This window comes from Eucalyptus grandis, chromosome 7, assembly GCF_016545825.1.
Source record: "Eucalyptus grandis isolate ANBG69807.140 chromosome 7, ASM1654582v1, whole genome shotgun sequence".
Taxonomy (NCBI): Eukaryota; Viridiplantae; Streptophyta; class Magnoliopsida; order Myrtales; family Myrtaceae; genus Eucalyptus; species Eucalyptus grandis.
This window is the reverse complement of record NC_052618.1, coordinates 49,943,505-49,966,366: the sequence shown is the minus strand read 5'-3', so window position 1 is coordinate 49,966,366 and position 22,862 is coordinate 49,943,505. Positions and strand designations below refer to the sequence as shown.

Genomic DNA, 22,862 nt, shown 5'->3' with positions numbered 1-22,862 from the left:
TACCACACTGCACACCATTTCACTTAGAAAATTTGAGTAAAGTCTTAGCACATATAGTGGTGTCATTCATATATCAAAGTGTCGGTAGTTTTCATTTTTACAACCAAAGCAATACAGAGAAATATCAAAAACACTAAGAATGTCTCATATATTTGGCGTAATAAGTGACGTGGCATATTGTCATTAATTATCAAATATGGCTAATTATTCACTTTCAATCTGCCAATTGGTTTGGTATATTAATACTAATCTATCAGATAGCATTGTCCAATAGGACACTCCTTCAAAAAGTTGAGGGGAGAGAAAGCAATATTAATATTGGTGCCTTGTATTCTATGAAGTCCATAGCAACAAAGACCGAAGACTGGAGACTGAACAAATTGGTGCCTTATATTTGCCGTCAATCACGAGAGGATCTAGTAGGAATGAAACTTTCACATCCTTGACAAAAAGTGGATCCGTTGATTCTTTATATGACCATGCGACTCATAAAAAGGTAAAGTTATCTAGAAAACTCTTCTCTCTTTACACAAAATTCCTTTTACATCTACCGTGTCTTGGGTTAAAGTTTTCTCCCCTACTTTCGGTTATTTCTTTTGGCTTTTCAAAAGAAATTGGTTTAAAGTCCAAGTCAATTACAAGTCAAGCACCAAAAGCTGAAACATCAAGCTCAAGTAGTCAAGCTTGATGCAATCTCAACTTTTTAAAATTATGTTTGCATGAAAGCGAGTTCCAAAAATATTAAATGCATGAGTAAGATATTTATTTTGGGTTACGATTGGAAATTTGATGATAGCGTCCGAAAATATTATATGGCGCCTTCTTTATTGAGGTTAGAGAATTGCTAAATGTACCATGATTGAGCATTGAATCCTCTTTATTAAATGATTTGTGAAGTTTCCATTGGTCAATTGAATGAAACCCACATGCTTGTTTGAGTCCCCACACTTTTCTTTTCCATTTATCTCCTAGTGTATTACGGCATCTTTTCTTTAAAAAAAAAAATTTTATGCAGTTAATTACTAGCTCAGCTCACCCTTTGCCGTGGAATGGGGGGAATAAGGGCGCCTTGTCCCAATCCCCACGTTAATTAATAGTCAAGAGGTCTCGTCCCATCCATTTCGTATGCTCTAAGAGATAAATAATCAAACGTAGGGGAAAACAAATCGGAATATGGCGAGATCAGGTACACTTACTAGATTGGATCACTGAACATGTTTGATTCGAACTTTTAGGGGCCATGCACAAATCCAAACTGGCAAGTTTTGGCAAGTGTCTAGCTCGCCCACTAGAATTTGTTGGCCCAATAACAGGGACGATGTCTATTTTGTTTTAAGGAAAAAAAAAAGGCTGAGCTAGATATTAGATAAAATGGAAAACATAAATAGAAAATAATTTTATATTTTTGCTGTATTTTAGTTTAAATTTGTCATAAAATACTTTCCTTTTTATGTTTTAAGCGTTGATTTCTCTTCCAATATTAACAAAGTTTGTATTCCAAGGTAGACTAGAATGAGCCTCAAAGCTGTAGATCTAGCTTACTTAGTGATGAGGCCCTAGAATGTATTGTTCGAGCCTACCAATGAATACAAAATTGGTGCCTTTTTACTCACTTATGGTCTGCCATGTGGCTTGGTATATTAATACTAATCTATAAGATAGCATTGTCCAAAAAGATCCTCCTTTAAAAAGTTGAGGGGAGAGAAAGCAATATTAATATTGGTGCCTCGTATTCTACGAAGTCCTTGGATGTGAAAACCAAAGACTAGAGACTAAACAAATTGGTGCCTTACATTCACCGTCAATCATGAGAGGATCGAGCAGCCCATAGAGACAAAGACTAAACATTCATTCCATCAAATGTGGTATGTAAGTTACCGACCATTACTTGAACCCCAATACAAAAGAAGTCATTACCTAATGATTGACAAGTCCATAGAACTTCCAAAAGTCCTTTGCTCCAAACTAATTCGAAACTCACTCGAATTTCTCTTGTTTCTTTTTAAAGTAAGAAAAGATCGTTTATTATATTTTGGGCCTTAAAAATACTCTTTTTTACATGTTAACTTCAACTTATTTATGAATTAATTAAATATTTATTATTATTAATGTATTTTCTATTATATATGCTTTATATTTAATATATATATATATATATATATATATATATTTTAGATATAGTTCAGCCGGTTTGGGCCATTTGGGGCCTCTCTCAAGCCCGAAGGTGCAAATTGCCCTGGAAAAAGTAGGGGTGTGCAACGGGAACCGCCCGAACCGAGAACCGGCCGGACCGGACCGAACCGGCCGGTTTTGGGCGGTTCCCACGGTCGGCGGTCCGGTTCCCGGTTCCTAATCTTGGAACCGGTGGCCGGTTGGTCCGGTTCCCGGTTCTAAGGTGGGAACCGGACCGAACCGGACCGACCGGACCGAAACAAATTTTTTTATATATAATTTATATACATAGAATTAATAAAATATATAAACATGATAACTTATTGCAACTAAAATTGCAATTTGAGGTAGCACATCTTATGTGGCCAAGAGACCATTAAAACTATTTTTATTACTCTTTTATTTATAGAAAAAAATCTCCTTGTTAGTTTTTGTTGGAAATATGATTTGTTTTTTTATTCTAATTATCTAAATACGGTTAATTGATTCTATGAATCCATGAGATTGGATATTATGACAGTAGTATAGAAAACAACATATTTTGTATATTCTTTCCTATCGTACTCTTTTATTGTATTATTAATAGGTGTGTAATACATGTACAAACACAGCAATACACAATACAGAAAATTCCTCCAATTCCTTCTCAGTTTTTATCAATTTTCTTTCTCATTTTCTATCAATTTCATCTTCTACTTGATGTGGGACTAAGGTTCCAAGAGACCCACAAGGCACTTCAAGCCTCCAAGAGTCCCACGTTGACTAAACATTTAAAGAGCAGAGATTATCTATAAAATCTAAGCCATGCATAACTTTTAGCCAAACTATTCACGGCTTTCATGGTTAAAGTTAAGTGCGAAACACACGAAGTGTGAATCACATTTGAATATTTTGCACGTGGAAACATGTGTGATTAGTTTTGTTGAATTGCTCGAGAACCGAATTGGATTGATCGGTTCCGAGCGCGGTCACTCTTTAGTGCAAAAAAGTAGAGCCGATTTTGTTGGACCGGACCGGACCGGACCGGAACCGATGGTCGGTCCGGTTCCCGGTCCTAGGACCAAACGGTCCGGTCCACGGTTTGCAATTTTGGGAACCGGTGCTCCCGGTCCGGTTCCCGGTTCCAAGGTGGAACCGGACCGAACCGGGAACCGATCACCCCTAGAAAAAAGGGGGGAGCCCTAAATCTCGGCTTGGGCCTATTCTAACTTGAGGATTCCCGCTGGTCAAATTAGGTCCACGGTGGGCAAAGTGCCATGTGGGACAAAGTTCTACATTATGAGAGTCATCTCTTCTTGAATCTTGTAAATGCAAAGCACTGCATATTGAAAGTCACAAAAAAAAAAAAAAAAAAACAAAAAACAAAACAAAAACATATCGTCCAAATTTCCATTACCCAACTGATACTAATTTAATTTTTAAATGGATCATAAATGGGTTCTCTAGACACCCATTTATGACCCACTCTAGTTTTTTTTTTTTTTATCAGTCATATTCTATTCCTATTCTACACTCACTCTCAGACTTCTCTTGAAACTTACGCGTCCTCACCCCATCCCCCCCTGAGAATGTGGGAATTTGAACTCCTCACCTCCCCCTTCTATGTTGGAAGGGTGGCCACTGGGGCAAATCCCAGTGGTTGACCCACTCTAGTTAAACTTCAATATTTTAAACTTATTTTCACCCAACCTTCAAGTGTTTAACAACCCATTTACAACCCAGCCCCAAATATATGGTCAAAAAACGGTTTCATGATCATTTTGACACCTTTAAGTCTATGTTCATTTAATAGTTCCTCCTACAACAGTTTATCATTTGCTACAATATACATCTACTAAACAACAATTTATCAAATGTTCTCATATTTGTCCTAAACTTTCACTTTGTTATGTCCTTGGAGCTTTGTCTGCTTATATGTTAACCGGAATGAGAACTCAAAGATAGCATAGATAGATATATAATTTGCGGACAAAAAATACATATGAAGTAGAAGAAATTGTAATAATAGATAATGCAAAGTATTGGTTTGTTTTTTTGTCTCCCAATAATTATAATTCTAGAATGCAATTATAACGGTGTGGGAGATTTTTTTTTTTTTTTTTTTTTTTTTTTTTTTGTGTGTGGCTAAAACTCTAGATTTTCACCCAAGCTCCCATGATGTGAGGCCTAGAGAATACAAATTGCAAACCATCCTATCCTACTAGGCCGGGCTTAAATACGTATATCAATCATGGTAATATAGTTACTAGCATTTAGCCATCCTTCCCACATGAGAAGGGAAAGGTTGGGGTCAAAACCCCACCTTGTTAAGGGGATTGGGGTGGAGATGATTTGACTTCAAGGGTGGATTTTGATTCCCATGTCTTGCAAGGTGATGATGCAATAGTTGGTTGAATGATATGTGAGATAATTAGATCTATACATATGAAACATTCAAATGTCTTGCATTTTTTTTTTCCTTTTCGTCTATATTAAAGCTTTCACATTTAAAAGTAAGAGCACCATATGAACAATGCTCTAATCATGTGAGCTTTTGTCTAATTTCTCATCTAGCGGACGACCATTGTAGGCATATAAAAAGTAACCAGTAATATGTTGTCTCATGAATTGAGAGGGTTTTTATCAGCACGATCCATTCTCTCTTCTAAAAAAGGAAGGTTATTGCATGCATGAGTGTGGAAACCTAATTATTTCTAGATTGTCTAACGTGATTTATATATATGTGTGTGTGATTTACCAGATTCAATTGTTCAGATGAACTCGGGATGCATGCATCCGATTTACCCATTATTTCTTCTTCAAGAAATGAATTTCGGTGCTTCTCTAGCTAATTCGTCAACCGATGCCAAATCCTTGGTTGGTTATTCTCCGAAAAAAAATGAGTTTTCATTTAGAGATAATACTCCTAGGATCTTCATCGACGAAGTCGGAATCACTCATTCTAGCATGTTTTTATAACACATCGAGAAGATGACGTCTCTGGCGTTTTCCCTTCCAGCGGCTGCTGATATTCTATTATCCTTAGCCTCGCACGTGCCTGATGTTGTGCGACGAGAGCTCAGTGATCTTCACCGTCGAGGACTTCTCGTTTTTCACCAACGCGCGATGCTATGCCAGCAGTGTGCGGTTCCATGTCTCGCGATGGCCCCGACCTCACCTGTGACGATGTCTCGAAGACCTCGGTCCACTATTCCACGGCTGCTCTTGGCCAAAGACGGTCTCCGAGGGGTGTACGACATTGCTCTGTTTTATTCAGTTGAATCCGAGATTTTTTATTGAGGTTATGAGTGAAAGTAGAATGATGATTGTGGATCGGTTAGTAGTTTAAATACGTTCTGATGTCATTGAATTTGTATAAATTGGAAATGACTCTTCAATCATGACTCTGTGTTCTATTTTTGAACTGACCACCAAACATTCGTTAAAATGCCTGAACGAATTCGGAATTCAATTTTGAGAAGCGTTCTTATGCTTTAGTGTCTGGAATGATTGTTGGGTAACGTACGTGTTCGACTCACTTACTACTCCTCTGATTCTGATATTATGCCATTGATTTTAGACTATGGCCGAGAACTCCATATGGCATGACTACTTGAATTGTTGTTCAAATCCATCCATATATGTTGTCTCTGATTCTGATACTATGCCAAGTATAGATTCATGTTAATCAAATATTAGCGGAACAAAGCATGTTGACTTACGAATACCCAAGGGTTTTGGCATATGACAGATTGTATTCACGGGATTGAGATTATGCTCGCTGGTTGTGTATTCTCTTGCTCGGCTGATTGGTGTCGTAGTCTTAATTTGGTATTTGCTCTAACAATGCTTAATAATTATGCACTTCCGAATTTGATTACGCTCATGAATTTCCTTTGAGCTGTCGCGTGGGCTAATCGAGGATTTCTCAATTGCACTGATTGTTATTTGTCGTAGTGCCCAGGGAAGCTTTCATATTGATATGATAGGATAGAAAATTTCTCAAGAGGCAGACGTGACTATTGGCTTGCATCATAATGTAATTTTGTCTGGAAGGTAGAACTGTTTGTCATGAAAAATACATGGAATGGTGAATTCTGAGTGAGGTAAATAGGAGAGATGTCTTACTCTCGAATCTATTTAGAGCCTGGAAGGTCTTACCTTGGATGGATTAGTTCTTTGCCGTGAACTAACATAAAAAATTATGAGGAAAGAAGAAAAAAAGAGAGCAGTGAGGTGCTTGGGGAGTGCTTGTGCATGTATATGTAAATGAGTGAAGAGTAAAGAAGTGAGTATGTTTTAGCTAAATCTTCACAGTGCCATGCCAACATCTTCTCTGTTTGCTATTCATTCTTTGAGATTGTAAAGAATTTCGGTCCTCATTTAATCGGTAGTAAATTGATCGTTGTCCATCCTTGCACATGAGTCCTATATGAAACTAAATAAACATTGAAGTGTGTTTGCCAAATTCGAGTGCAACCGTGTTGATTCTGCTGTTCATATGCTTATTGTTGGATCAAACTTGTTATTCTCTTCTTGTTGGATTAGACTTGTCATCCTTTCTGCTAGTGCTTACAATGTTATGTTTACTGGACATGTCTCCCTTGTGAATGAGCAGCGGAGTCTACTGAAATCCGCTGAATATTCTGCCGAGAGCTTGTCTCTCAAAATGGAAGCTCAGGAAGGTCGCTGACTGCACTTGACAAGGTCGCAATCATAATTATGGACTCTCTATCCTTCTCTCTGCATTTAGCTGCCTTCATCACATGTGTTTCTTCTTTTCTGTCCGCCGTTCACATCTTTGTTGTTGCTATGTTTCAAGGCCCTGCGAGGACGAAATCGAAGTTATCCATCACTGGGTGAAACTCCTGCTCTTTCCGTATCCGCATTGCTTTCAACTTGAAAGGTTCGAGTACAGGTATATCCATGTAAATTTGGTGAGGAAAGATCAATTCAGTACAGGTGAATCCTTCTTTTGCCTATTCTCTCTCTCTCTCTCTCTCTCTCTCTCTCTCTCTCTCTCTCTCTCTCTCTCTTCCGTTGCTATCCTGAGTAGGTATTACAATGTGATCGTATATAGAAAGCTTGAGGTGTTGTATCTTTCTAATTCCCCAAAAAAAAGGAAGTAGCCGTGGTTCTTTGGGGAATTATTGATTGCTTTAGGGGAATCAATGTCTTGCGATTTGCGAAACTAAGTTTTTAGTAGGGTTTGCTTAACATTTGCTTTTCTTCAGTCCTACCAAAACCCCTCTGGCGTGTGATGAAGCTACATCAGTACGATCTCTTACCTCAGCATGATGATTTAGGAGATTGTTATGGTGAATTGGTGATGAGTTTTCAACGAATAACCATGTTGCTGTGCCTTGAACTGGCTGTCATCACCATCCCTTTGCTGGTCACCTCTTTTGGGTGTAGATTGAATTGATCTGAAGCCCATCCAAGTGTTGTTCTAATTACCCGTGATGTTGCTGTTCGTATGTTGATGATTTCTTCATCATTGAGCATGTTTATTACCAATTGCTTTGTCTGAGGTAATACTGAAATTCACGGAGTATCTCAGTGAAAATTTGATTCAGAGGAGGGACCGAGAATAAGATAAGAAAACGAAAATAATAAAAGAAAAATTCTGGAAAATAAAAATGGAAATTTGGTTGGAAAAATAGGCATTTATTAGGTTGTTAGATTTTAGTATTAGAATTAGCTGGTTTTGGAAATTATGGATGCATGACACGTTGCGCATAAAAGCAACTTAAGCAGATTATTACTAGCAAATTAGAAGTAATCTGCAACCGCTTGAAATGGCTTTGGCAGATTTCAAGTACTCTTGCTCTTTCGACTTTTATGCTCCATGCCAGTAGAGGAAGGGCACATGTGATGATTGTTAGCTAGTTGTTGGCTAATTGTAAGCTAATTGCAGGAGAGCACTGTTTTCTTTTTTGATTTACCAGGATGTGGTCAATCTTCCATTGCTTTGTTAACAAATATAGCCAAGGCCACTTATATCAATTGTCTCTACTATATTGACCAAAAAAGTAAAGAAAAGAAAAGTTTATAATCTATCAAACAAACTTGCGAGAGCAATTTCAACCTCAAACTTCCATAGAAAAATTCTGGAAGGACGTTGATTGTTATGATGAATTTCAATCGTTAGGTAGTGTTCAAGATCATGTGATGTTATGTGGATTGTAATTGGTTTCAATTGATTCTGGTTTTATCGTTAATTTCTATGTTAGTTAATTTCTTCATTAGATTGCTTCCCTATTTGTGTTTATTTTTCTGGATATAAGTGCCCGTATAATGTAAAACATTATTCAATAAAGCAACACACAATTCAATATTTCCTCACATACTGACTTGGTATTATAGCTAGATTGTTCCTATTTTGATCTCAATCCATGAAGCCTACAGCGCCCCTGATATTGTTGATCTTAATGCCAAACTTGAGCTTGTTGATGGCATGCTATTGTAAGACGTTACACTTCATTGACAATTGGTCAATAATGTAGTATATCTTTTCTGGTAACTTGCTCTAACATAGCCTAGATTGACCATGCTATGAGTCAGTTTATGATTGATTTTCATTTTCCCAATTATGCTATCGTGTTACCTATTTTATACTAGATCCAGGGCATTGTATTTTATTTCCTTCACCATCCCTATTTATGTCTCTTGGATGCAGATCCATTGTACGCATTGATTTACTTATTTGCTGTCTCCAACACAAGATCAAAACACGAGTCTCTCTTCTTGATTTTACAGCTTACCCAATCACTCCTCAAGATCCCAACACCAATCTCTCTTCTTCTCCCCATCTTTCTCCCCCCTTATCGAGCCCCCACAACCACACGTGGCTTGTGTCATTGACATGCCTCTGGTGCCACCATCAATCTTGACCTTCCTCGCTCCGCCATTCAATGCCGGTGCCTATGAAGGGTCATGTAATGCTCCATTCACTCTCTCTCCCCTATCGCTTCAATGTCAGCCGTCATCCCTGCTTTCGTGTAGCTATCTCTCTCCCTCTCTTGGATAAGGACAGATGAGCTCACCTGAACGTCAAGTTTATGCCTTTGGAGGGTCCCAAGACCCAGCGTTGAGCTCCCCTCATCATTTACAATTACTTTGTCGACAATGACGAAATCAGAAGGTCATCTCAAGATTTGGGGATGCCTCATCCATCTACCTATCCATTGAGATTGAGGTGAGATCTCAAAGGCCATGGCCAGATCAGGTCATCAATGGTGGTGCCGAGACCTTATAGAGATTTGGTGGTGAGAGAAGAGACAGAGTGAGGAGAGAGTGTTTTCGGTTTGCAAATAGAGAAAACAAATATGGTCGTGGATGACACAACGGAGATAACAGCAAGATGTGGAGGAGTGACGGTGCTGACAAATGGTCATAACGGTCGGAGACGGTAGCTAATGGTGAAGAATGAGAGGGTTGATTGAGTAGGAAGACTATTATTAGCCAATGTGATGAGCACACTGAGAAGTGCAACAAATATAGGTCCATGTTTCCTTTTTGATCTTGTCTTGTTTATTATTTTGTCAACTTTGTATCTCCATTAAATGACATGGCAATGAAAAAGGAGGTTTGAAGAGTAGGTAGGGATAATTGATAAGTACATTAGAAGTGTCAAAAGTTGTGTACGGCACTCACTTTAATGCCAAAAGTTTTTGCTAACTCACTTAAGTGCTAAATCGGAGAAAAAATGATCACTTAAGAGCCAACGGCAAGAAATTCTGGCCAAATTGATTACGTGTCATTTATAATTAATATTACAAATTTTTAAAAAATCCAGTCCATATGGCATTTTCACATGGCATGCTTAGCACTGAAGTGATCATTTTTAAATAACAACTACCATCGAAATGATCACTTTAAATAAAATTTGGCATTTAAATGATCATTTTAAATAAATTTTTACACTTAAATGATCACTTTTTTCAACTTTCGGACGACATCATTTAGGTGTTATATGCTAAGTAGGTATGCCGGCGAACCATGTAGGACTGAGAAATTAATAAAATATAGCTACATCGGATTTCCAGCTATCAAAACTGGAGTTGGGACTTAAATGATCATGTTTTTAAAAAAGTGGCACTTAAGTGATCCAAAAAAACTTTTGGCACTAAAGTGAGTGCCGTACATGACTTTTGACACTTCTGGTGTACTTATTCTTAGATGACACATATGATGGCCGCAGGTGTCGGCAACATGACCGCAACAGAATTTCATCGACAACATCACCCAAATTCAATCAAGCATTGGCTTCTAGTTGATAGTGAGCCTATGCTCAATTGCTACATCGAGAGTCAGACCTCATTTTTTTCATGATCTTGCGATGAGGTAGCCTCCCTCTTTGTCCTCTTCAGATTTGATCGAATTAGTCACATAACTGTTCGGGTCTTCAATTGACTGCGGCTTGATGGTGAAGCACACAAGCGCATGTGCGCAGACAGAGAGAGGGGGCATATTTCGGTCAATGAGAAATTACTCAAATCATTTTCCTAGTGGACCTTTACTTTATATAGTATTTCACATCTCAAATCTGGACGGTTGAATTTGATAAGATCTAGGTGGGACTTACATATGATCTAAACATTTTTTATGATTTATATTCAATTTATTACATAGCTCAAGCTCATTATAATTTCTTTGTTATAAGACTTATTTATGGTGTGATAGACGGATACAAGATGCACGTCCAACTGTTCAATGCTAAGTGGGGATGTGGGGGCGTGCCCTTCGCATCCATGCCAATTGCAGAACCGTAAAAGTAGCTCATAAAATTAAAAACGCAAATTTTACGGTTTTCATGCTTGTATTAATTTAAAAACAAGTGGATGATAACTTAATTGAGACAAAAGAGAAGTACATGTACCTGTTAGATAGCTTAAAATAAGGAAAATGGCAGACATTAAAGAATGATTCATAAATTTTATCTTTTTTTATGGAAGATTGATTTGTTAAGCAATAAATCAAGGGGCAACGGCGACCACCTGCCTGCTGAGGGCGATGGATCCGGATCTCGCTGCCTCTAGATCTGGAGAGGGGGTTGAGTCTCTAGATAATGAGGATGCACCTCCAGATCTGGACGCTTGCAACCTCGACAGCATCAAGGCCTCAAGGGTTGGTTAGAGCTCGTCGACGTCTGACGGCAGCCATTGCTAGGAGTGGGAGGAGGAAAAAGTATATTAGAAATGTCAAAAATTACCTACAATACTCATTTTAATGTCATTTTTTTTAAATCACTTAAATATTACTTAAACAAAAAACGATCATTAAGTCTCAACTCTGATTTTGAACGTCGAAAATTTAATTCGGCAAAGTTTTGATATTTTTTTCACTGTGTGGCTTGCCGGCGGCGGCCTGATTCAGCATAAAAAGCTCAAAACAACGACGTATAACAAGTTTCACCTGCCTGCATGACCCAAAACGACTTCGTTCAGCAAAAAAAATCAATTTCTTGCCAATCGATCGACAGAAAGGGGATGCAGAGGGGAAAAGGGAAGGACAGCAGAGAATTGCTCTCTGGCTTCTTGTCTAGGCAATTCATCAAAACCACCTCAAAATCCGCCGTTAACAGAGTCGATTCGTCGAAAAGCTGCAAACCGAAGGCTCAGTCGGATCCATTCTCGGCTAGTTCGAATCGCGGTTGGTGTTGCCTTCTTCACCGGCCAAGTCCCTCGAGGCGGTTTCTGGAGCCGTTTTGTTCCAATCTACCTAGCAATCGCATCTGGCAACTTTCCTTTCACAAGTTATGGCCAAGCTTGTTTTCCTGTCTTGTCGAATCAACAGAACGAGGCTCACCGGCCTCGGTTTGCATGTGTTTTGGGCCTGCTCATTCCTTTCTCTGTGTCCTAGTGTTGTTTTCTGGTTATGGTTAGTTCTGGTTATGGGAGGGTAGTGATGTCTTGTTATGAGGTGGGGGACGCTAGAGACAAATGGTCTAGTTGAAGATGGATGGTGGATCTTAGAACAACGACGATGGATGCGATGACGAGTTGGTGGTGACTTTTGAATGGCTTAGTGGGCGGCATCGGAGGATGGTAAGTGGCGATGGCTGGTATCGTAAATAAATCTGGAGAAATTATCTGCATTCTCTATAGGAGGCTTGGATAAGACTTGTTTGCTCATTACAACCGGATAAACTTTATTTATGTCCCCTAATAATTTAATCTCATGCACTATTTTCAATGTCTTTAACATTACTCGACATAAAGTCCAACATTCTTCTTATTATAATGTATCCAATTTGCTGAAATTTCAAACTTCACTTAAGCCTTTTACTTTACTTCCATTTGAGGAAAGGAAGAACATGCAAAACTACTTCCTTATGCACCAGTTACTAGTTTATCATTTTAGATCAAACTGGATTTGAACGCAAGGTTGTGCTGTCCAAAGGAGATGTTCCCTGATAAGTTCATTGCACATGGTAAGTTGAAGCCCCGAAATATTTTTCTATAAATAGTAGAACTGATACCAAAAATATCACCTTGAACCAACATCAGCTAATTCCTTGAGCTTTATGAATTCTCTAACCATCATCATTTCTCATCTCTATTTCTCTCTTTCAACCTACTCATGCCCAAAACTCACCCCAAGACTATCTTGACTCTCACAATGCCGCTCGGAAGCAAGTTGGCGTGGCGAACATGACATGGGACAACATGCTTGCTGCCTACGCCCAAAGCTATGCAAACCAACGGGTTAGCGACTGCGGCCTTGTGCACTCCAATGGACCCTATGGCGAGAACCTTGCCAAGGGCACTGGCACATTCACTGGCACCTACGCCGTCAGCTTATGGGTTGCAGAGAAGCAGAACTACAATTACAACACCAACACCTGCGTGAGCGGGTGTGATTGCTTGCACTACACTCAAATGGTTTGGCGTGACTCAGTTCGAGTCGGGTGTGCTAAGGTTCAGTGTAACAATGGGTGGTGGTACGTTGTGTGCAACTACGATCCTCCAGGCAACTATGAAGGAGAGCTTCCATACTAGGAAAGGCTTTTAGAGTGACAAGCTTACCTATGGCCTATTGTTATATGCGTCATGGGTGTGACATAAAAAATAAAGGGAAAATAAAAACGACTAGCTTGATATGATTCATGAGCTAGTTTAGAAAAATATGGATGTATAACATGTTGCTCATAAGAGCATCTTAAGCAGATTATTACTAGCAAATTAGCAATATTTTGCAAATGTTTGAAATGGCTTTTTAGATTTAAGTGTTCTTGATCATCAACTGATTATCTGCTTTTGTAATGAAAGGATGCATGAGAACAAAGTGTTCTTTTGACTTTTACGCTTCATGATATAACAGGAAGGGATGGTTTGGAGTTAAACACCCCATAATAGATTACTTCCTTGTGTATATTATCCTGGATACAAATATCCCTCCAGTGTAATACATTGTCCAATTGAGCAATACACAAAGTCAATATTCTCTCACATTGTGACTTGATATTAGCATTAGATTGTTCCTGTTCTAATCTCAATTCATGATGTTTTCAGCGTGCCCCTGATTTTGATCCTAATGCCAAACTTGAGCTGCTTGATGGCATTCTATTGCGGATTGTTACACTATTGATAGTTAACCTGCAGTTTGGTATATATTTCACTGGCACTTGCCCTAATATAGCCTATTCCGTCCATACTGTGAGTCGGTTTTGTTTGCTTAGTGTTTTCGTCACTATACCATGGTGTTATGTATTTTGCACCACATCTATGGCATTGGATGCGGATCCATTGTACCATTGGTTTACTTATCCGCTGTCTCCAATGCCAAATCAAGACATGAGTCTTTCTTGTTAATTGTACACCTTCCCCAATCACTCCTCAAAATCCCAATGCCAATCTTTTCTCTCCCTCTAGTCTATCTCCGCCCCCTGCCAAACCCTACAACCACACGTGGCTCGTGTCACTAATGTGCATCCACTGCCAATATAAATTGTGACCTTCTTCGCTCCACCATTTACTGTTGGTGTTGACAAGGGATCGTGTCATGCTCCATTCACCCTCTCTCCCATATCGCTTCAATGTCAGTCGTTGTCCCTGCTTTCGCATAGCTCTCTCCCTTTCTCATTTGAGGGCAGCCAAGCTTGCCCGAATGTCAAGTTTATGCCTTTGGTGAGTCTCAAGACCTCGCGTCGAGCTCCTCTCATCATCTACAATCAAGTTGTAGACGATGATGAGATCAAAAGGCCATCTCAAGGTTTGGGGATGCCTCCTACATCTAGCCTGTCCATTGAGATTTCCATGGGATCTTAGAGGCCATAATGGCTAAATCAGGTCATCAATGGTGGTTTGGAGACCTTAGAAATTTGGCGGTGAGAGAAGAGACAGTGAAGGAGAGAGTGTTTTGGGTCAGCAAATAGAGAAAGCAAAGATGGTCATGGATGACACGAAGGAGAAAGTAGTGAGACGTGGAGGAGGCGACTGTGATGATAGGTGGCCGCAACGGCTGGAGACGGTGGCTAATGGTGAAGAAAGAGAGAGGGTTGGTTGAGTGGGACGACTTAATGAGGATAATTAGACATTGTAATAAGCACACCGACAAGTGCAACAAATATGCGTCCATGTTCCCTTTTTGATCATGTCCCATTTATGTCTTTGTTAACTCTCTATCTTTATCGACCAAAAAAAAGAAAAAAAGAAAAATTATGTAATTCAATGCCATAGCAAAGAAAAAAGATAAAAGAAAATGAGGTTTGGAGAGGAGGTAGGGGGGCGGGGGGTCTCACACGGTGGCTGTTGGTGTTGGCAACATGACCGCAACATAATTTCGTCGGCAACGTTGCCCAAATTCGATCAAGCATGGCTTCCCATTGATAGTGAGGTCACTCTCAACAACAACATCGAGAGTTATCCTTGACCCCATGATCTTGTGATAAGGTTGCCTCCCTCTCCTTGCCTTTGGATTTGATCAAGCTTGATCTCCAATTGACCGTGGGCTCTCGTTTAAGCATGACATTAAGAGTTGGCCTTGAGCTTGTGACCTCACAGTGAGGTCACATTTTAATAAACAAGCGTGTGCAGAGAGAGAGGTAAGGGCAATGGCCCAACCATGATAATTAAGCAATGCATCAATCCACATTGGCATCAGAAATGAAGAGAACCAGGCAAATAAGCAAATTCATCAAATTTTACATGATTACTTGGTGGAAATAGGTGGACTTAACTCCATACATCCACTTTCCACAATTATAAAACGCAATTATAAAAACACACATAATAGGTATGGGTAGGTAGACTAGTTAGGGAGACATTCATGTAAATTTGCTAGCACTACCTTTGCACGATGATTTTCTCTACTAGTGAAAAAGTTCCAAGACGAAACAAGAAAACTAATTTAGCTACATACCTATCATCCTCTCCTTGGCTTCGAAACTCACCTTGATCAAGTGTAATTTCTTTATTGCCTCGGTCATGCCCATCCGATCCGGCGGTGATTCCATCGAACATGCGACTCCAACTTCGAATACAGAGATAATGCAATCTCTGATTTTCATCTCTTGTTGTCGATCACCAGCTTCACTCCAAAGCCTTAAGTCTATAATGTCCATTGCTTGATTCGGAAGAGCCATTCGGACAAAGTTGTGGAGGTTAAGATGGTGCCCAAAGGCCTCTTCAGTGGGTCTCTTTCCCGTGAACATCTCCAATAATAGAATGCCGTAACTATATGCATCCCCAAGTGTGGAAACCTTGTGTCCCATGCCATACTCTGAAAATTTCATCAAGACATTAATAGGAACGAACATACACTTTTTCTTGAAGTCTATTGTTTAGAAAAAGCTTCTAAGTTACATGGGATTTTGCTTGATGTCCATTTGCAACAGCTTGCCAAAGAAAATTGTGAGGGATCATGCCTATCGCACCCAACAGAGAGAGATGGCTTGCAAGCCCTCACTCACTTCACAATCAGGCCCACTATGCATGGTAGAGGCCAAGGGATCCTTTGAGCAAGGTCAAGGGTCCCAAAGCCCCCTACTGGTTTTTTGCTTTCATTTCTCTCTGTTTAATTTTTTGTTTAGTTTACTGTATATGGATGTTTGGTGCCTGTCGTCTGAACTCTTATAAAGTGCATCAACCATTTAGAAATGCATCAACGGTAGAGAAATAGGATTTTAGAATTCAAAAAGTGCACCAGAGGTGAGTTAACAACATATAAACTCTTCTTCTACTAAACCACTAAGTGTAACCAAAGTTGTCACATGTTTGCTACACAAATTGCCTAAACATCAAAAGTGACTTTGTCCTCTAGTAGGACACGGGTAAAAATAGAAAAAGAAGAAAATATGTTGGGTGAAGACCTTGGCAGAAGTCTATGTGCTAACTAAATTTGAATAGTTGGTTTTTTTTTCTAGAAACATATGAGATCCACGTGAGGCTCGTCATTTTTATGATACAAATTATGTTTAATACCTCTACCACACTTTCTTTTATGCAAAGACAAGAAGAAAAAATGCCAAGAAAAACGGGCAAAAAATGAACAGGAGACGGGGAGGGGGAGAAGAGACTTAGAGTGATTTGTTGACGGTGATGGATCTATACTTGTAAATGCGTAAATTTGTCTTAATATGCTCTGACCAATAAGTTTAGGGAAAGTGATAGTTGGGTAGAGCCCATCGTGTTGTCAATTAGTGTATCCTCCAACGGTTTCTGGCATAAATGTCATGTCATCTAATATATTTTTCTAATATTAAATTATTGGTCATGAAAGGGTCTGCTGTAAAGGAAAAATTACTTATTGTTAAGACCTTAAGTCATAACATTCCAAAAGAGATTCGCAATCTGTTTTAATGGCATGAACTTGACATGAGACAAAATACAAATTATAGAAAGAAAATATAAATATGAGATGATACAATATGCTTAATCTATTTATTCACATGGATTCACAAGTTTTGTTTTAAAATTTACAATGGTTTATTCTCATCTTAATTTAAAATACGATTAAGGCAAGCTACTATTAATCTTTTCGTACAAAAAAATACGTATTTTCTTTTTTTGCAGAAGCTATTAATAGCGGAAAGAGGAATTGAGTTGTGAGAAGGAGGTGTTAGTGCATAACAATCATAACATAATGTCAAGAATAATTGTTTAGTCAAAATTTTGGCAATCACATATTACTATCGCAATCAAATAAAAACTAATCAAGAAAATATTACAGTTTCATACCAGGAGGCACATAGCCAATGGATCCTCTTACTGCAGTTGAAGTTGAACTACCCTGGTCTTGAACTCCTTTGGCTTCAGAAGACACTGTTGAAATGATCTTTGCAAGCCCAAAATCTCCAACTCGAGCCATCATGTTGCTGTCCATAAGCACATTACTCGGCTTCAGATCTCCATGGACAATGGCTGGATAGCAACCCTTGTGGAGATATTCGATCGCGGTAGCTATGTCAATGGCGATGTTTAATCTTTGCACTAGTCTTAGATTTCTCGATTCGCTACACTCATCATCTCGTCCTATAGTTCCAGGGTGCAGCCACTCCTCCAAGCTCTCATTAGCCATGAACTCATATATTAGAGCTTTGAAGTCATTGCCACAAAAGTCCACGCCGAACAGACACTTAGTATCTTCACGAGGTTTCGGTGTCTAATGGTTCCTAGAGTTCGACATTCGGAGATAAAGCTCCTCGAAGCACCTCTTTGCATTAGATTGAGCACCTTCGTCGCCACCATGGCACCTCCATCAAGAATCCCCTTATAAACTGTGCCATATCTCCCTTTACCAATCAAATTGGTCTTGGAGAATCTGTTAGTCGCTCTCAGGAGTTGTTCATAAGAAATCCTCAAGAATTGGTTCTCGAAAGATAATGAAGTGGAGGCATTGGTTGTCGTCTGCTTCTTTTTACGATAAAAGATAGACAAACATAGGAGCAACAGAGCTAAACATGACAAACTGCCAGCTACCACATATATTACTCTGGCCTTGGTTGAAGAAGACTTCTTAGAGCTTGGCGATTTGCAAAGAGGAAGCTTCAGATCGGGAACACCTCCACAGAGTTCCGTATTTCCATAAAGCGATACAGAACTTGCATTAAGAAAAACTCCACCCTCTGGAACTTGTCCTTCTAGTTGATTGAAGGACAAATTCAAGTACTTGAGTAGTAAGAGCCTTGCGAGAAAGCTCGGGATTGGACCAGAAAAATTATTATTGGAAAGGTCCAGCTCTTGTAGACCCTGTAATGGACGTAAAGCTTCGGGGATTTGACCATGAAAAGAATTAGCTTCTAAGTAAAGTCGTTCCAATACCAAGCACTCGCTGATGGACGTTGGAATTAAGCCGGTCAATCTGTTGTAAGACAGATCTAATATGCCAAGATTCTTTAAAGATCCAACTTGCAATGGAAGAGATCCACCTAAATTATTATTTGCTAAACTAAGGATGATCGACAAGGAAGAAAGACCCATGATTTCGATAGGAATTGAGCCAATTAGGTTATTGTCTGAAAGATCAAGCATAATTAGTTGCTTGCAGTTGCCGAGACTTTGTGGTATGTGGCCTTGGAAAATGTTGGAGGAAAGGTCAAGGGCATTTAATGATGTAATGTTACCAATCGAAGACGGTATCTCTCCAGTTAACCTGTTCCCGCCTAAACCAAGTTTCTGCAAGTTGGAAAGTGCTCCGATGGAATGAGGAATGCAATCAGTTAGAAAATTATTACTTAAATCCCAGAAAGACAAGTTGAAAAGATTTCTGAGGGCTAAAGGTATAGATCCTTGGATCTGATTGTCTGACATAAAAATCCACTCAATGCTGTTGGAGAGATTGGAGAAGGATCTCGGCAACGATCCGTGAAACAAGTTCCCTTGCATGTCAATAGCATTTAAGTTGGAACAATTAACTAAAGAAGAGATAAAACTCAAGTCATCCTGCAATTGGTTATAGCTCAATGTAATCTTATAAAGGCCCTTTAGCCTTCCTAGATTTTTGGGTATTGGCCCGTGGAAGTTGTTCTGGTCAAGGCTAAGCATTCCAAGGCCTGTGAAATTCGTTAACGCTGACGGAATCATCCCGGTGAACAAGTTAACATAGGCGTGAAGGCGATAGAGAGAAGGAGAAGCGATGCTGACATCATTGAGAAAGTTTCCCCGCAACTGGTTATCACCAACATCAAATGAAACAATGTCAGAGATGTTTAAAAGCCCCGCTGGAACCTCACCGATTAGTTTGTTGGAAGATAGCGCGAAAAATGTCAATCTCTTGAGTTTGGACAATTCTTCGGGTATTTCTCCGCTTAACACATTTGCTCTCAGGGAGAGCTTTTGTAGTAGCGAGAGGTTTCCAATTGAACGAGGAATAGGACCTACGAGACTGTTCTTAGCCAAGCCCAAGCCTTTGAGTCTTGTTAAAGAACTAAGATCAGAATGAATTCCCCCCACAAGTTGATTATCTATGAGATTCAGGGTCTCGAGATTCGAGCAGCGAGAAAGATTAGAGGGTATCGGCCCACCAAATGAGTTGTTACTAAGAACAAGAACACGAAGCCGAAGCAAGTTGCCAATCTGTGGTGGGATTTCACTATGAAAGCTGTTGTTCTGCAAAAATAGGATCCTCAGAAAAGAGAGGTTACCTACATGAGAAGATAGTAAGCCTTCCAAGCCTTGTGATCTCAAGTCCAGGGATGTGACCCTCCCAGGATGTCTTCTGCTGCACAAAACACCTTGCCACTCACAATGATAAGTAGAATCATTCCAAGAGCTCAAGACTCTAAATGGGTCTTTGTGTATTGCGTTTTTGAAGGAGGCTAATGTAAGTAGATCTGTTTGGTTTTGCAAGTATGCTTCAAAGATTGTGATTGAGCTCCACCACCACAAGAGGGCAGAGTGAAGAATAAGAAACAGCTGTTTTTCCATCTCCTCTTGTGATCTCCACTTTCAGTCTTAGCTGCATTTAACTCTCTGGTCCTGCACAAAATTCAATTATTGATTGATTCCACTATGGGAAGTACTGTAGACTTCTTTCAAAGAACGTACACTCTACGTTTTGAAGTCCATGAAATAGTAGAAATTGTAGGGTGCAAAGTGTGGCAGTATAAACGAATATTGTAATTAATATATTAAACACACTAAGACTATTTTATAAATTTCGTAAGATAAATGATGTGGCATATTGTTATCAATTATTGCGCATGGCTTATCGTCCACTTATTTTCTGCCATGTGATTTAGCATGTTAAGATAAATAAAATACAAAAGTGAAAGGTCCATATGAAGGACAAAGGGCCTGTTTGGTTCGACTTTGGGGAAATGCCCTTGGGAAAATGCAAATACCTTTGAGGTAAAAGGGTTTTCCGAAATGCTAGATTGTTTGGTAAATTATAATTGAAAAGTGCTTTAGGAAAATGTAAGACTGTTTGGTAAACATATATTTAAAAAACCCTTTAGTGTAACCAAATTAAGTCTTTTTTAATTTTAGTATTTTTAAAATTGCAAAAAAGAAACAATGACTATATAATCTTTTACATTTTCATGTTGAGAGTAACGTAAAAGATATATATTAGTAAATTTATTTAAAAATTATATTAAAAGAATTTGATTATAGATTAGATGCAAAGCTCAACTTTTGGCCTAGGATTCTTTTAGGTTTGTTTTCAACTTTGAATAATTTTTTTTATTATTGTAGTATTAATCATCTTCGTTAATTAATTATCATTCTAGTGTATTGATAAAAAGTTCGGCTATTAATTGTCAAAAGATAAAAATGACAAAAAAAAAAAGGCGAATCCAACATTTACAAAGAGTTTTTATTTCTTTTTAAATATAAAAATAAAAATCCGATGAAACTCCGTCGCCGATCAACAGCGGTTGGGGTGTGGGGAAGATGATCATTTTTTTTTTATAAAAAAAAAAAAAAAGAAGTCAACAGATGAATAGTAGAGGTAGACTTGCATTTCCGAAATGCTGAAAGTCCAAAGCAAGTCCCCACCTACTTTGGGCTTTTAGCATTTCAAAGCCCATCATTTGGCCAAGAACACCTCCAAATGCTGAACCAAATACCTAAATTTTTGGGAACTTGCTTTGGGCTTTCGGCATTTCAAATGCCATCATTTGGCCAAGGACACCTCCAAATGCTGAACCAAATACCTAAATTTATTCCCAAGGGGCTTTCAGGGCTGAAAGCCCCTTGGAAATGCTGAACCAAACAAGGCCAAAGTGGTGCCTCGTATTCCATGGAGTCCATGTAGACAAAGACTGAAGACTAAACAAATTAGTGCCTCATATTCACTATCAATTACGTGAGGATTGGGAAGACCATGGAGACGAAGACTCGACATTCCATCAAGTGCGTCGTGAAAGCAGACAACCATAACCCAACCAAAAATAGAAAAAGAAGGAGAGAGGAGTCTTTTAGTACCCCGTCAATTACGCGAGCATTAACAACTTCATGGAATTTGCAGACTCGGTAGAGGTCGAAATAAAGGGCTGGTTGGGCCCTAGCCCGATTTTTTTATTAGTGTTAAAATTAGAATATCGTTACTAGATTTTTCTCCTCAAAGATCACTTCTTTATATGTTTATTTTTAACTTATTAATGACTTTATCAAATTACTTTGAGTATAAATAAGCAAGAGCTCGAAATCTTGACCCAGGTCAGACCTGAAAATTCGAGCCATCCGATGGCTTATCTGAGCTTTTAATCCTTTTTGCTTACCCCTAAAACTAAGCTTCACATGGGACAAAGTGTTATATCGTAAGAGCCATCTCTTGAACCTTATAAAGGGAAAGTGTTACGTAGTAAGAACCACCTCTCGAAACAATGAGAACTACCTTTAATATCCTTTAAGTGCAACCAACCAAGTATATCGGTGGGATTTGATGCATCAGTGAATATTGTATGTGTGGTTTACTATTATTAGCAATTATAATCGCAAGAAGAGGTGGCCAATTACTTATTCAATCAATAATTTGCTTACTCAATATTGAGGTTACTTCACTAATAGTGTTCGCAAGCTAAAATTTTGATACCTAGCAACACATTTGTCATTACCTCTTCAAAGCCTCCTGCAGGCACATGAGGCTAATCGTTTTCTAAGCCTAGACTTAGTCTGGACTCTCCCAAGCCCACTAGTTTGTCACTTACGGTTTTTTTTTTTAACTTGCAAGCCGCCACTAATTCAATTTATAATGGATTAATTAAAAATCTAAGTAAAATATTATGATTAGATAAATTAGGATCGAAAACTTGATTACACTAATTAATAAACTAGTGAGAGAATGAATGAATGGATATCTTGGATGCAAGCCAAATGGCCCGAGAAGAAGATCACCATATTCACTAAAGATAAGATTTGTTTATTTTAAAGGACTTTTCAAGCAACTTTTTTTTTTTGGAGAAAACTACTCAAAAACTATTTTTCAGCCTTGTCCTAATTGCAGAATTTTTTTGAATTTTTTTAAATTTGTATTTTTAAAATAATAATAATAAATAAGTGCCAACCGGCGAATCCGGGTCCAGTCTCAAGATCCGATCCGACGCGGGTCCGGATTGGCGAAAGGCAAAAAAAGAAGAAAGCGCGCGGATCCGGGTCGAGTCTCCCGACCCAACCCGCATCTCAGATTAATGAGAGGAGACCGGGTCGGTCAAACCCGTGGACCAGGCTTCCCGACCCGGTTCCATCCTTCTTTCCCTCAGATCGCTTGAGGCGCGACTGAGGAGAGGGGAGGACCGTGACCGACAACCGTCCTCCGGGCCGGTC

At 39.0% G+C, this 22,862-nt stretch overlaps 3 protein-coding genes and 1 long non-coding RNA gene across 4 annotated transcripts; 2 read left to right on the top strand and 2 right to left on the bottom strand.

The window, feature by feature from the left end:
* The first annotated feature begins 6,057 nt into the window (after positions 1–6,057).
* LOC108954155 lies at positions 6,058–9,715 on the top strand. Its single transcript, XR_001979864.2, has 3 exons — positions 6,058–6,858; positions 6,974–7,113; positions 8,831–9,715. It is a non-coding gene; the product is annotated as an uncharacterized LOC108954155 (long non-coding RNA).
* A 1,506-nt stretch (positions 9,716–11,221) lies between these two features.
* On the top strand, positions 11,222–13,170 carry LOC120296199 (pathogenesis-related leaf protein 6-like). The gene is made up of 3 exons (XM_039317896.1): positions 11,222–11,340; positions 11,530–11,573; positions 12,703–13,170. The coding sequence occupies exons 1-3, from the start codon at positions 11,222–11,224 to the stop codon at positions 13,152–13,154; spliced, it is 615 nt and encodes a 204-aa protein (XP_039173830.1). The 3' UTR covers positions 13,155–13,170.
* Positions 13,171–14,234: 1,064 nt separating this feature from the next.
* On the bottom strand, positions 14,235–17,673 carry LOC104443047 (putative receptor-like protein kinase At3g47110). Its single transcript, XM_039317895.1, has 3 exons — positions 17,334–17,673; positions 15,548–15,876; positions 14,235–14,393 (listed from the first exon to the last, which is right to left on the bottom strand). Exons 1-3 carry the CDS (start codon positions 17,671–17,673, stop codon positions 14,235–14,237), a joined length of 828 nt encoding a protein of 275 aa, XP_039173829.1.
* Positions 17,674–17,684: 11 nt separating this feature from the next.
* LOC120296198 (putative receptor-like protein kinase At3g47110) lies at positions 17,685–20,021 on the bottom strand. The gene has a single exon (XM_039317894.1). The coding sequence runs from the start codon at positions 20,019–20,021 to the stop codon at positions 17,685–17,687; it is 2,337 nt and encodes a 778-aa protein (XP_039173828.1).
* Positions 20,022–22,862: the final 2,841 nt, after the last annotated feature.

Bases quoted from the DNA above. Each gene is read 5' to 3' on its own strand.
- LOC120296199 (XM_039317896.1), top strand. From the start codon at position 11,222: ATGAGGATGCACCTCCAGATCTGGACGCTTGCAACCTCGACAGCATCA. The intron at 11,341-11,529 runs GTATATTAGAAA...GGCCTGATTCAG, and splicing joins AGGAGTGGGAGGAGGAAAAA to CATAAAAAGCTCAAAACAAC. The intron at 11,574-12,702 runs TGCATGACCCAA...AACCATCATCAT, and splicing joins TATAACAAGTTTCACCTGCC to TTCTCATCTCTATTTCTCTC.
- LOC104443047 (XM_039317895.1), bottom strand. From the start codon at position 17,673: ATGGCTAATGAGAGCTTGGAGGAGTGGCTGCACCCTGGAACTATAGGA. The intron at 15,877-17,333 runs GTATGAAACTGT...TGAAATTTTCAG, and splicing joins CATTGGCTATGTGCCTCCTG to AGTATGGCATGGGACACAAG. The intron at 14,394-15,547 runs GTGAGTTTCGAA...CTCAATGGACAG, and splicing joins AGAAATTACACTTGATCAAG to GCTAGATGTAGGAGGCATCC.
- LOC120296198 (XM_039317894.1), bottom strand. From the start codon at position 20,021: ATGGAAAAACAGCTGTTTCTTATTCTTCACTCTGCCCTCTTGTGGTGG.